Source organism: Myxine glutinosa, chromosome 4 (genome assembly GCF_964187855.1).
Source record: "Myxine glutinosa chromosome 4, kmMyxGlut1.1, whole genome shotgun sequence".
NCBI classification, from domain to species: Eukaryota; Metazoa; Chordata; class Myxini; order Myxiniformes; family Myxinidae; genus Myxine; species Myxine glutinosa.
The window spans coordinates 50394530-50409311 of NC_136264.1; the positions used below are offsets into that span (position 1 = coordinate 50394530).

Sequence of the window (14782 nt, forward strand, 5' to 3'; positions counted from 1 at the left end):
TTTTTCTGGGAGAAAATGGGAGAAATGTGGGATCTCCCATTCAATCTCCCAATCTCCCATTCAATATGGGAGAAAATGGAAATTGAAACATTTTAAATGGCACTGTGAAGACAATCAGGGTAAGACGTAGAGGTGTATATAAGCATTTGGTAGGTACGGTGGGAACAATTACCTTTTCATTTTTATTTTTAATTATTATTACTGAGAGTTAGGTAGAAGAAGAAGAAAAAGAGGAGAGAAGAGTAAAGCAAAAGCTTGAAGAAAAGAATTTTAAGCTGGTTAGTGAATATCTTCACGATCAGAGTGGGAATGCAGAGTGGAAAACGGCAAAAATCGAGGAGAGGCCGGAAGAGGAAGGAGGAGTGGGGGAAGTAGGGTGGTCAGGGGAGGTGAAAAGGAAATAGTTTTTTTTTTGACACTAAGCAGGGGTAAAACTTTGGGGAATATGAAGGAGAATAAGGGAACTGGGGAGAAAACAAAAAGGCTGAAGGTAGAAGGGAGAAAAGACAATAAAAAACACATTGTGGAATCGAACAAGGAAAATGTAGGCCTCAAAAACCCAGCATGAAAAGGCTGACGAATACTTACAAATTTGCACAAGTTTGAAAACAAAAACCGAACTAGAAACAAACAGTAAACACAGACAGCAAAATAAGAAGCAAAAACTCGACAAAACTACCAGGAGTACTTATCTTTGAGGAATTTGGCAGAATCCAAAAACGGCCAACTGAGCTCAAGGAACTGGAAACCGGAAGTCATCGCATAATATCTCAAAGTTGTGGACGCGTTTTGACAAAACGAGGTGGATGAGTTGTTTAGGTGACAAGAACAAGCTGATTAGATTTTGGTCCAGGTCTGAATCCAGATCCGACCTATCGATGGGATACAAAATGTAAACTGTTCAGCCTGGCGGAGGTGTGCGCTCTCCCGAGTGCCGTTGTAGTTGTTTCTGTGATAATCCTGAGGTTTGTCAATGATATACAATATACATTCAGAATCGGACTTGATCATGTAAATATCGTACTGTGGTGCTGTGCACACACACGACTCGATTGCCAGAGAGGTAAGCCACAACGCGTTGATACAACAAGAGTCTTTATTCAGAGCTCGCACTTCAGCACTGGGCGGGCTCGAGCTTAGAGCCCGCATATATCTCCCGAGGCCACGCCTTCCCCCCGGGCGTGGCCGATCGGCCGAAAGGCGGGGCATGCATTTCAGTTCCCCGCCTGGACGCTCGCGCCACCCACTGGTGCGCGGAATTATTGTCCGTTGTGCCCGCCACAGTACATCCATAAAATATCTAGGTGTCCAAGGTTTTGCAGTTTTTTTCAACACATCAATTTAGACATGAACAAGCCCTGTTAAAATTTGTGGACGTCTTTCAGGGTCGTGGCTGTTAAATCAAAGGAGAGATATATCCCTTGTGGTGCGAATACATGACTTGATTACTCTCACAAACATCCCATGTCAAGGGTCTTTGGATATCTAATTTGGTTGGTAATCTGGGTTTGATTACAGAAGTCTAACACAAACATATTCAGTGCTACTAGTTGGGGATCGCCGTATCTTGGAAAATGTCATCCTTCAAATGGAAATGTAAAGCCTGTTGTCTGATTGCCATTTAATTTGTCAGCATTAAATATCCCAGGGAAAGCCTGGTGTTGGCTTAGCGGTTAGGGTGCCGGCTTGGGATCCTAGGATCCTGGGTTCAGAATCCCGGTCGATTGCTGAATTAACGCCAGGGGGGTTCACTCAGCCTGTCATCCTTCCGAAGTCGGCAAATTGAGTACCAGTTCACTGGTAATTCCCTGTGTATCGCAAGAGGCGACTAACAGGGTTGGCAGCAGGAAGAGCATCCAGTCATAAAACATTGCTTCAAAAAGGGGACCACAGTGCCCGAAAAAAGGCCAACCCCTGCTCTGCGGGGAAAATGGCCTCTAAAGGTGGTTCTTTTGTTTTTCATTAAAGATCCCAGGGCATCTTTGAAAAGAACAAGCCATTGTTTGTGCACTTGGTACTCTGCTGCGTTCATTTTTTGTGGGCACGGTTGTGCCACCGATGCAGTGCCCCTATTACCAGTACACTAGTACTCTCTTTTTTCTGACCTCGGAAGGATGGTAGGCTGAGTCAACCCCACCTGGTGTTGATTCAACGGCAGACCGCGATTCAAACTCAGCACCCTAGGATCCCAAGCCCTCCACCCCAACTGCTAACCCAACACCATGCTTTAATCGTAGCTTGTACGTTATCTGTGGGAATGCTGGGATGTGGATATGGTCCAAGAATGGTTGATCAAATAACCGTTATTGTCTATCTTCGATACCTTATGACAGTAACCATTACATTTGCCTTTTGTGCAGGTTGGAGAGGAAAATAAGGCTCCCGCCTTATTTTTGGAAAACAGGGTCTTTTGGGTGTTGATACTTTCCAAAAAAGATTCCGTGCCTAAACATATAATAAATATTTGTGTAAATACTTTAACTTCTGGATGCACAAGCGGTGTAGTGGCATCAGGGGTAGATTGGGGATGGTTGCTGACATAAATGTGCTGTCTGCGCAGGTAAACAAGTAGCACCAGTCAGAGTGGAAAGATTAGTTTATGGAGACATGTCCCTGAAATGTGTAGATACATTTTGTTATCTTGGTGATATGATTGCTTCAAGTGGTTGTGCAGAGGCAGCAGTGTTTGCAAGAACTAGAAGTGGTTGGAGGAAGTTTATGGAGTTGTTAACCCTATTGACATCAACGGGGATCTCTCTCCAGCTAAAGGCAAAACTTTATGCACATTGCGTTCGTAGTGCGATGTTGCATGGCAGTGAAACCTGGGCGATCAAAAAGGAGGAGGAATGGAGGTGTGAACGAAATGAAATGAGAATGATGAGATGGATGTGTAATGTGACCCTGAAGGATAGAAACTAAATGTGGAATTAAGAGGTAGTTTCGGAATAGAGATCATTAGTGAGGTTATGCTTAGGTGTAGGTTGAGGTGGTTCGAACACATGTAAAGGATGGGGGAGGACAGCTGTATAAAGAGGTGTATGCATATGAATGTGAATGGAAGGAGAGCTAGAGGCCGTCGAGGACTAACAAGAGAAGAGGGCTAGCAATGGATAGTGCAGCTTGGAAAGCATCCATTAAGTGAATCATGGCTTACACATGCACGCATGGAAATGGCCGTAAAATGATGATGATGAAAAATTAAATAATTTATTAGCTTTAAAGTTTACAAGCGTGATTTATTTTCTTAACGAGGTGGTTTCCTTTTCTTCGTCTTTATTTCTGTAGCTGTTGTTGTTTTACATGCTTCCTGCCCTGATTTAACTTGCACATTTAAAATGACCTCCTTTTTGATACCCGTTGTCCTCGTCGTTGTGGGAATGATCGCTTGTTTATGCATGAATAAATTATCAGTGGTCACTCTCGAGTTGTGTGCTCGGCGTGTGCAACCATATTGAGAATTATAGCGTTTCCCAAGCTGCCATGTTGAGCACTCGAGTTTCAATTAAAGCCTCCACACTCAGGTCCTCTTGCGGAATGTTAACTCTCCATCAGCAGGGTCGAGTTTGTTAGGGCTCGGTGTTGTGCTCGTTACTATATGATGGCACATTGAAAAAAAATGTACTGCCATTCAAAACAATATCTTCCATGTTCTGATTTTAAGTCATCAGAACAATTACATAATACAGACCAAGCTTTGATGGATGTTATTTCTATTTTGGGAAAATGTTATTTTGATCCTCGATTTTGTTTGCAACTGATTACTGCTTCTTTTCTCAGTGTTTGTCCATCCCAGAGCTTTTGTCCGCTCATGGGTTTGGCAGAGAGACGAACCTCACCAAGCAACACTTTGTCCAACTCTGCCCTACAGTCATGCAGCAGTTCAAGAGTGCATCGTGTTTTCAGGATGTAGCCGGGAATACGGGGGATGTCATTAAACCTCGTCCTTCTGAAGGTATTTCACCATTTCTTGATCATCCACTCTTATGACTCGTAATGTTTAAATGACATCTTGCAATGATGGACTTATGGATATGGCTTGCTCTTTTTAGAACAAATACAGTATTTATAAATCTTTTATTTATTTATTTATTTATTTTTAAATACGTGTATCGAAGATCTGTAACAACTGAGGACAAATGGTTAACAGACATAAAGTGAGGCGAAGAAGAAACCAGAGGACGATGTATGGATTTACTCGTTGACCACAGCATGGATGGAGGGGGTTGAAGGTGAAAGGGGATCATGTTCTCCAGAGGTCTAATGAAGCCCAAGGGTTTAAACAAAAACGGAGGAGAAACAATGGTCTTGCAATGGTCAGCAGTCTTGAAATTGTGTGGGGATGATATCAAAACAGCAGATTCAGGAAGATGGTACCGCAAGTGAGAAATGAGGGTTGTGAAAGAATGGAAATAAGTGTTGATCTTGGACTTTGGGCGAACAACAAGGAAATCTGAATCCTGACAATGCATACAACTTGGAGGCACAAAAGCTGGGCAGGGATGTTAGCAGACAGGATGAGCAAGATAAGAATAGAGTAAGTCTGTAAAACCTGCTATGCTTCCATCCAGCCTATGAGAAGCAGATGCTGGAACTCAGCTTCCTGATACAACAAGTGAATCCTCTTGGATTGCGCTGAGGTTCGGGCATGGAATTTCTAGGAGGAAGTATAATTTGTATGCAATGAAAGTACATGTAATATGGGATCGAGTAAGATCGAGTAAGCTTCACCAGTGCGCGTGCGCGAATTTACGTCACGTCGGCAGCGAGAAGGCGTTCCCCAACACGAACCAATCAGGAACTGCCACGCCCACTTATATGATCTCAGAATTCCTGTGACAGGAATTAGCGTTACACTGGCTGGAAGTCAATCGCTAAAGGCGCTTCCTCAGCGCCAATCACCAGTGCGCGTGCGCGAATTTACGTCACGTCGGCAGCGAGAAGGCGTTCCCCAACACGAACCAATCAGGAACTGCCACGCCCACTTATATGATCTCAGAATTCCTGTGACAGGAATTAGCGTTACACTGGCTGGAAGTCAATCGCTAAAGGCGCTTCCTCAGCGCCAATAATCCAACAAGACAGAGCCTTGCTGACATACAGTATATAGTTTGCAGTAGATCTGAGAATGAATGATCTATGTTTAAGTACACCACTACATGGCCTCACTGACACACAGACCGATTAAAATAACCTTTCCCCGTTGCTTCAGGAACAAGCACGGCCACTAACGTAGGCCTTAGATTCTAGGACCTCGGTTGGGGGGAGGAGGGTGGGGAGAGAATGGAGGGAAATATGGGAAACACCAGCTTGATGGGTAGTCATATTCTATGACATTCTGAGGATAACAGACTTGGCCGTGTAGATGATTCTAAGGGTGTTGACCAGCTTGGAGATATGGGCTGCTAAAGACAGAGTATAGCTGATGATAGTAAGGCCCAGAAACACTGTCCCTCTCAAAGAATGACCAAATAAATAATTTGAATTTGCCTGCTTGTCCTTATGGACTTGAGAATATGGGTCTTGAGATTATGGGTCTTTTTTGCACTGAAAGACACGTTCCAAGTAGATAATCAGTTGGCTTTTTTTTCTTGAAATTAGCAGAGGGACGATGCAAACCTGCATCGAGTCGAGTCAGCTGTAAAGTGATGCACAACGGATCTGATGATTTTGAAATTGGAGTGGTGTGCCAAAGAAAATCAAATATATGGGAAATGTCCTGTGGAACGGCCTTTAATCCCTTTGAGATGTAGGGCATCCATCTACTGCTGACACAGAAGCATCATGTCCAAAACGGATTTGGTGATTTCCCATGATTTAGGCAGGTGACACTTTTGGAGAATTAATGACCTGAGAAAGAGGAATAGACGAGGTAGATTAATTGTTCTTCAGTATTGGGGCGCTAACCCCAATTAACCCTGGTGTTGGGCTAGCGGCTAGGGTGCCGGCTTAGGATCCTAGGATCCTGGGTTCGAATCCCGGTCGATCGCTGAATTAACGCCAGGGGGGGTTGACTCAGCCTGTCATCCTTCCGAGGTCGGCTAATTGAGTACCAGTTCACTGGTAATTCCCTGTTTGTCGTTAAAGGCGGCAAAAAGGGTTGGCGTCAGGAAGGGCATCCGGCCGTAAAACATTGCTTCAAAAAGGGGACCAAAAAACAACAACAACCACGGTTCCCGAAAAAGGCCAACCCCCGCTTTGCGGGGAAAAATGGCCTCTAAAGGTGTTTTTTTTTTTTTTTTTTTAGCATTGGGGCGCTGAAATCATCAGTAGAAGAGTCAAGAGGAGTAATACCCCTCCCTCACCCAGTACATTTGCTGCAGGATGTTTTCAGTCGGTGGAGGTAGGATGGTTATGGAAAGAAGGATAAGGTACCTTTGCCGGATAAGGTACCTTTGCCGTTTCTGCAAGGACTGCGTTGAAGCAGTCATCCTTGGAATGAGAAGTGACCATCCTTTATGAGCAAAATAATGTGATGAGACAGACTTGACCAATTGCTTTGAAGCTGTAGTAGACTGTGAAAGACTTTGCGTGTTCAGACCTCAAGTTGGCTCGATGCTGAAATCTGTCACGTGGGCAGAAACCAGAGTTACGAGCTCTTGTCGAGACACTACAGGTTCCTGGCATTGGGGGTGGCTTTTCAGGAGGAAAAGGCCCACTTTCCCTCACTGCATGAATCGTTTTACCAGGGACAGGATGTTGGGCAGGATTGCTGGAGATGTAAACCAGAGAGAGAGAGATAGATAGATATATAGATTCAATGCAAAATGATTACCAGGCACCATTTATGTCCAGAGATTAAGAGATGGTACACATCAGGCCAGATAAATGTGCGTGATTAAACTGCCCAATCCAGTGTGAACTGTGAAGACTACCAATGAGACAAATACTTTCAAGAGTCCATGATCTGAGGAGCCAAAGGGAGTTAAGGAAGAGTAGGAAAGGTGAGCATTAGTCAAATAGATTGTGGTAAATTCACATGTGGTAAATACGGGTAAGGATCCCAACAGATGGTGTAATGCCAGAAATGTCACAAAAAGCCTTGGCAGTGGTACCTTGGAGAGTGGTGTGAGATTTAGCACCAAGCTAGCTGGAAGGGTGACAGTTGAAGTTGCCACATGTAAACGAGTTGGAGTGGGAAGATATGAGGGAGTCAAAGAGCTGAGATGACCGTACACATTTCAGAGGGCTGTAGACTACACACGTGCACAAGTAATTTCTGTGGTGAGTAATGTGGATATCAAGATATTCCGTTAGGATGGGGTGGGGTGATGTAGACTGCAAGACAGCCACAAACACAAACATGAGGTCAGTCAGTGTTACAAGGAATAAAGAAATTCTGGGAGGGAGATTAGCAAGACTGAGATGTCCTGTGAATAAACTGTTTATGTTGAACAGAAGACTTCTGGGGATGAGGCAGTGATCTGTAGAACAGGTCTATAAGATGGAAGCAAAGGTTGCTTATTTCCGTGGACCAGATGTAAACGATTGGGTGTTGCATGCTTGGGTAAGCAGGGGGGGGGGGGGGGGGTTAAATAACAAGGTTAAACGAGTGGCACAGAGTGAGAAGGAGTACACAGAGGTGGAAGGAGATTGAAGAGAGAGATAGAGAGGGAGATGCAGATTACAGATTACAGAAAGTGGTGTGGTCAGGAGAGTGATCAGAAAATAACCGCACACGAAGTGGATTTAAAAAAAATCTTAACAAGGAGTGGTAAGATAATGTGTTTGAGAAAGAAGCGGACAGAGCGAGGAATGAGCAGAACAAAACGGACGAGTAGTAAAGGCCGACCTCATATCACCAAAATCGGTAAATCAAAAACGAATACATGATTATTGTCCAGGACTTGCAGGTTCATTAATTTGGGACATTCACATTTTGCAAAAGTCTAATAGTATAACAACAGGTGGAAACTTTGACGATCAAATTGACAAAAGGTAGTTTGCAAGACGTATGATACTTTTCTGTTTATTTGGTCATCTAAGGCTCAGGGTGAAGTTTGTACCTATCGGACCAGGGCGGCAAGAGACATCAATGTACTTTTATAATCAATCACAAGAACTTACGTAGATAATGGATACTCGACATATGGGATTCAAACCATATACTCGACATATGGGATAGTATATGGGATTCAAAACTGGGATCCAAGCATCATGAGCCGTGTGTGGAAATACTAAACGGGCCGTTTTGTTTAAACATTGCATGAGGAATAATTTTTTGAAAGAATAAAGTGAAATTCAAGTCATTATTCAAACTGGGATTATGCTGTTCTATTATCTAAAAATGTCGGTGGCCTTTTTGCATAACAGTAAAATAAAGGATATTGAATTTGAAAGATAAAATAGGAGTGTCCACGTGCACGATATACCATAACGTATGAAGCTTTCAAAAATTTAGGACGATGTTTCATGTTTGTATTTTGTTGTTTATGGCATAAGGGAGTTCTCATTGGTTCTTTCTTTTTAGTCCCCTACTGGTTTCACCGAAGGAGACAATAGATTTACTGTCTGTCTGTCTGTCTGTCTGTCTCACCTGTTTTTGTTTTTGTTTCAGACTTTTTTTTCCCCAAACCCCTTAACATATTCAACTGAAACTTGGACATAGTTTTATTATGATAAGTTACAGAAAAATTTCGAGTTTCAGGGCGTTTCGTAAATTTTTCAGGGTTATGCCCTGTTTGGACTTTGGAAATATCACATGTATTGCAAAGCAATTCTCACTCTTGTTCTTCTTTTTTCCATTTTGCATAGGTGTAAGAGGTGAAACTTAATAATGTTCATTTTAGGAGATGAGGCTTTATCTTATCTGTGTAATCTTATTGAGGCCTTTGCTTTTCCATTTGTACATTGAACATTAATATCTGAACTAGTTAAGCTTTTCTTTGTGTTTTATATCACTTTAGTTGTCTTCCATTTGTAATCTTGTATGTTGCTTGTATATCATTTGTTATACTTTTGCACTTTTAATTATTAGCTCTGAACCCTCCTGTTTTTGTATACAGTCCAGTCTCATGTAAGAGCGAGAACGCTGAATGGATCATGATGCAACAGAACAAAAGTAACAGCAGAGGGAGAATGGGGGAACACCAACAGCAGGGTTGAAGGGCAAAATAGAGGGAGAATTGGACAAATGTTGGGTGTGGGGAGGAATGAAGGGTGGGAAACAACACCTAGGGTGGACAGGATGGATACAAAAGCAAACGCTCAGGGAGGACAAACTGGAAATTTTGAAGGTGGTGGGCAGGCGCGTCGAGAGCCAGCACGGGCCCCGAGGAAACCAACCTCAGGGTCCCCACCCCCATCCCCACCTTTTCTCTCTTTTGTAAGTTTTTAAAGAACCTTCTTTAATGAAGATCCTAAATTAGAGCAAAATCAACTTCTGTGTTTAAATGTAACAATGAGGAAATGAGGATGAGCTGATGAGGGGTTTCACAGTACTGTTTCAAAAAAAAATTACATGAGAAGTTCAGGCCCCTCAACGGACCCCAGCCCAGAGGCAGCGATCCACCCCCCCCCCCCCCCCCCCCCCCACTCTCGACGCCCGTGGTGGTGGCCTTGGATATAGGGATATGGGGAGGACTGATGGAGGTTAAAAAAAAAAAAAGATCTTGCATGGGAGATGAACAGCTGTCTTGAAGACTTTGAGGGAAGAATGAGATTGAAGAGAATGTGGAAGTTCCTTCCAGAGACGGATCAAAAAAAGAGGAACAAATGAGTAGGTGAGCAATTATTTTCTGGATTTAGGTAGTTTCACCAGAAAGAGGTTGATAATGGACCGTGTGCACAATGCACTAACCTGGGGGACAAAGCCCAGAAAGAACAGTGTAGTCCAGAGGAAGTTTGAGGTAACCATGCAGTACAGGTCCCACATGGGATCTTTGCTGATTTTAAATCTTCAGACCATGTTGAATCCGAATGATGCCAAGCTTGGCGCCCTTGGTACAGACAGACAGCTTGGCGCAAACTCTTCATGTATTTAGTTCATTAGTGTCGATCCCTCTGGTTTTTTATGTGGGCAATCCAATGAGCACCATCTATTCATGATATGTATGCTCTATTTACCTAATTTGCATGATAATAAAAAAAAGAAGACATTTTAAAGGGAAAGTTTGTTGTGTTCAGAAAGCAACATTTGTACACAAGAAGAGGGTTGCTGTTCACTGAAGCTCTCCATCCAACTTGACAGAGCTTGAGCAAATCTTCAAGGAAGAATGGGATAAACTCCCCAAATCCAGATGAACAAAGCTGATGCAGACGTACATACCCAAGAAGACTCGAAGCTGTAATCACTGACAAAGGCGCTTCTACGAAGTATTGGCTCATAGGGTTGAATACTTATGCAAATCAGATATTTCTATATTACATTTTAAATTATTTTGTAAAAATTTCGGAAAACAAAATTCCACTTTGCCATTATGGGGGTATTATGTGTGAACGGTGACCAAAAAAAATTCAATTTAACCTATTTTAAATTCAAGCTGTAACACAAAAACGTGAAAAAAGTCAAGGGATGTGAATACTTTCTGAAGGTACTGTACATATACACAAAGAATTAAGTTAAGCACCCCTACACAACGAATTAAGGTAAGCACCCCCTAATATATATTCTTTGTGTATATGTATACATTGGCATATATTCTAAGGTATGTGAGATCAAATAATGATTGGTATGACATTAGCAATTATCCATTGATGAAATTGAGTGATCAAAGTGAAAAAAAGTGATTGGTTGAGTCAGTGATCCGATCACGTGGGTCCTACACACGTTATTGACGCAAAGATCGCTAGAGGTCTTCTCAGAACAATGACTGTACGTTAGAAAACATAAACGTCATCCACACTGTCCGTGATGGACCTATAGCTCCATACTTAAATTGAGGTGAAAATATGCCTAAAATTCCCAAAAAATTTCACCTTAAATTATTCAGAACTAGAACGGGCACTCGGTAGAGCGCATACCTTCGCCGCAGCTACTGTTCTGTACTTGGCATGGGAGTGTAGGGAACAGAACAACAAAAATACGATTTTGACCTTTTCGTGACCTTGACCTTGACCTTTGACCCGATTGCTCCCAAAATCTAATCAAATGTGTCCCGTATAATAACCAATCATCCCACCAAATTTCATGCAATTCGGTTGAATACTTTTTGAGTTATGCGAATAACATACACACACACACACAGACATACAAATAAATACACAGTGATCAAAACATAACCTTCCGCTTTTGCGAAGGTAACAAGAAAAGCAATATAATACTGACAGAGGCACAGCAAAAATGCATGTATAGATAGATGGTGTCTCAAAATAGATGGAACCCATTAACATGATAATAATTTATTACTCAGACAAGAAGCTCCAAAAAAGATTACATTTCCTGGAAGCTGATATGATAACAATAAAAACAAGGGTTATGACGTCAGAGTGTCATGTCGCATATCACAAGATTGGGCATTGAATTCTGAACATTTTGGCATTAGTTTCATACAAATTGGACACAAATTGACCGCGCTATGGTAAAAAGACGATTTTGACCTTTTCATGACCTTGACCTTGACCTTTGACCCGATCGATTCCAAAATCTAATCAAATGGTTCCCGGATAATAACCTATCATCCCACCAAATTTCATGCGAATCGGTTGAATACTTTTTGAGTTATGCGAATAACATACACACACACACACAGACATACAAATAAATACACAGCGATCAAAACATAACCTTCCGCTTTTGCGAAGGTAATAAATACACAGCGATCAAAACATAACCTTCCGCTTTTGCGAAGGTAATTAACCTGAAATTGCAGACAGAATTATTTATTTTATCTGAGAAGCTAAACGAATCTTCTTCTTCTTTAGTACCTCAAACTTTATGTGAAATGCGATCGATTTTTAAAAATCAGAATTTGAGCAAATCTGTTTCATTCGTCTGTTAATATGCCTCCCCGATTGACAAATCTGCAATTTGAATTTCATTTGAGGTTGAAATGATTGCGGGAGATCGCGTTATAGTGATGACGTCTTGGATGGACATCCTCTTCTTCAGTCGCTCATAACTTTGAGTGAAATACGATCGAGTTAAAAATAGTCAGAATTTGAGCAAATCTGTTTCATTCGTTTGTTAATATGCCTCATCTCTTGACAAATCTGCAATTATAATTTTTTTTGAGGTTGAAATGATCGCGGGAGATTGCGTTATAGTGATGACGTCCTGGATGGACATCTTCTTCTTCAGTCGCGCATAACTTTGAGTGAAATACGATCGAGTTAAAAATAGTCAGAATTTGAGCAAATCTGTTTCATTCGTTTGGTAATATGCCTCATCTATTGTCAAATCTGCAATTATAATTTTTTTTGAGGTTGAAATGATCGCGGGAGATCGCGTTATAGTGATGACGTCCTGGATGGACATCTTCTTCTTCAGTCGCTCATAACTTTGAGTGAAATACGATCGAGTTAAAAATAGTCAGAATTTGAGCAAATCTGTTTCCCAAAATCTAATCAAATGTGTCCCGTATAATAACCAATCATCCCACCAAATTTCATGCAATTCGGTTGAATACTTTTTGAGTTATGCGATTAACATACACACACACAGACATACAAATAAATACACAGCGATCAAAACATAACCTTCCGCTTTTGCGAAGGTAATAAAATATTGAAAACGGCATGATTGTTATGTTTTTATGTGACCATAATATCACTTCTCCAGAAAATATAGCAATATCATGGGTATATTACACTGTTTTGACGACAACAACCTTGTAATGTGCGAGGTTGTAAAAAAACGGGGGGGGGGTGCTTAACTTAATTCTTTGTGTATATAATGATGTAATAATGTGGGCAGAGGCATATCAGTCGACGTCGAGATGTTGAATATTGCCATTCTAGTTTATTTATAGTTTTGAAGCGAGGAGGATAACGTTGAGGTAGAAGTACAATATTTGGGAAGAAGCAAAATGAGGAAAACGAAGACAAAAGTGACGCATAATTTTAACTGTGGCTATCCAAGGAGCGGCTAATGTAGGCCTTAAACAACACGAAAATTTATGCAGTGAAATTTAACGAATAAATGAAATTTAACGTACAATTTAACATGGAAAATTGGACGAAAATAAAAACAGCAACACAGGGATGAGGATGTAACAAAAAAACACGATAGATTCGGTTCGGAAACTTTCGCTTTAATGAGGTGGAAGCGACAGCTGCAGAATCAACCAACACGTGGAAAAGTCCCCTAACCCGGAAGTCCTTCAATCAGTTTTGTTGTTAATGTGTTGGTTTTGGTTCTCTTTTTGTAAAGTTTTAGTAATTTACTAATTGGGCATTGATTTAATTTTGTTAAACATTTGAAGAGCGTAGCATGGTTTTGATAGTTTTTATTTTTGATGTTGATTCATGTCTATGTATTTTTTTATTATTAGTTAACCCTTGTAAAGCAAATATTATTGGTCTTCAGATGGATTTCTTGTTTGGTGTTTGTCAATAAAACCGAAATATTATTATCAGCTACAGCTGCGGAGAAAGCCTGGTGGTAGAAACCAGAGTTAATTCCTTATCAACCTTTTCAGTGTTTTTGTTTCTTCATCAGTGCATTTTGTTGTTCACGCACTGGACATGTAGCTTTCATTGGCGAGCACACATCGCTTGGTATGATCTATTGATTTATTTCGTTTTTTTCTTCTAATTTTTTTCTTCTTAATTATTTTTTTAAATCAAAAATAGTGGTGAAGTTAGGCTGTATAATGAGAGTACTCAAATCGAGTTATCGTTGAATTATCATGCGTATGTACATACCTATATACACACTTTGAGATGGTCTTGTGACACACAGTCAATAGGATGTCATTGTTTTTAAAACCATAACTTTGATTGTTAGATCTTTGACGGCCAAAATGTTTTTAGTTTAGCTTGTTGACACTGCTTCCGTGTTTTACTTTCAGTGTGGTGCTACGGTTTGCTTAGTGTGACACTGATTAACTTGTTCTCCCTGTTGGGCATCGCCATCGTACCACTGCGGCAGAAGCAATACTTTCCTCAAGTTTTGATTTACTTTCTGTCACTAGCCGTGGGAACCCTCACTTCGACTGCCATATTCCAACTGATACCAGAGGTGGAGTCACCTTTAAAATTGATCTGGGGAAGGTTTAAATTGAGCATTCTGATGTCTTCTGTGTCATTTCACTTGATGTACAAATACCATGAGGAAATTGTGCCTCAACATTGAGAATTACACTGACTTATGGAATTTTGGTGCAATAATTTATCTTCAAAAACTGCAAATCGGGTTCCAAGAAAAACTTTTGATTGGACAATCTTTCTTTTTGAAATCGTCAGAATAAATGCTTCTGCTTGGTCCATTTCCACCTTTTTATTTATCGAATCACAATCCTGATGTTTCCCTTCTGACCTTTTTCCTCTATCTCCTCCTCCCTCTCCCTCCCCTCTTCCTTCTCAGCCCTCCCTTCTCCCCTCTCCCTACTTTCTACCCCACCTTTAAATTGGACTTAACATTCTTTTTGATGATGCCTAATCTCTTCGTTCTGGATTCCTTTTTCTTTTCTTTTTTGTCTGGCTTGTGGTTTCAGTGTGGGGTTATGGCTTCCTGTGTGTGACGATCATCTCTCTTTCATCACTGCTGGGTGTGGGCTTGGTGCCTTTCATGCGAAAGGTTTTCTTCAGGAGGCTACTAATGTACTTCATTGCCCTTGCAATTGGAACACTTTCATCAAATGCACTCTTTCAGTTGATCCCTGAGGTAATTATACAACAGTCTTCT

General features: G+C 41.2%; 1 protein-coding gene across 4 annotated transcripts in view; it reads left to right on the forward strand.

Annotated features, from left to right (window-relative positions):
- Positions 1 to 14782, forward strand: part of SLC39A14 (solute carrier family 39 member 14) — a 159371-nt gene that overhangs the window by 105064 nt on the left and 39525 nt on the right. For 2 of the 4 annotated variants that reach the window (XM_078775684.1, XM_068101068.2), the window contains exons 3-4: positions 3778 to 3952; positions 14592 to 14761. In XM_078775684.1, the coding sequence (XP_078631810.1) occupies positions 3778 to 3952; positions 14592 to 14761 (345 nt within the window). Of the gene's footprint in view, positions 1 to 3777; positions 3953 to 13946; positions 14117 to 14591; positions 14762 to 14782 lie in introns of all 4 variants that reach the window. The other 2 variants (XM_068101069.2, XM_068101067.2) reach the window with 1 other exon arrangement.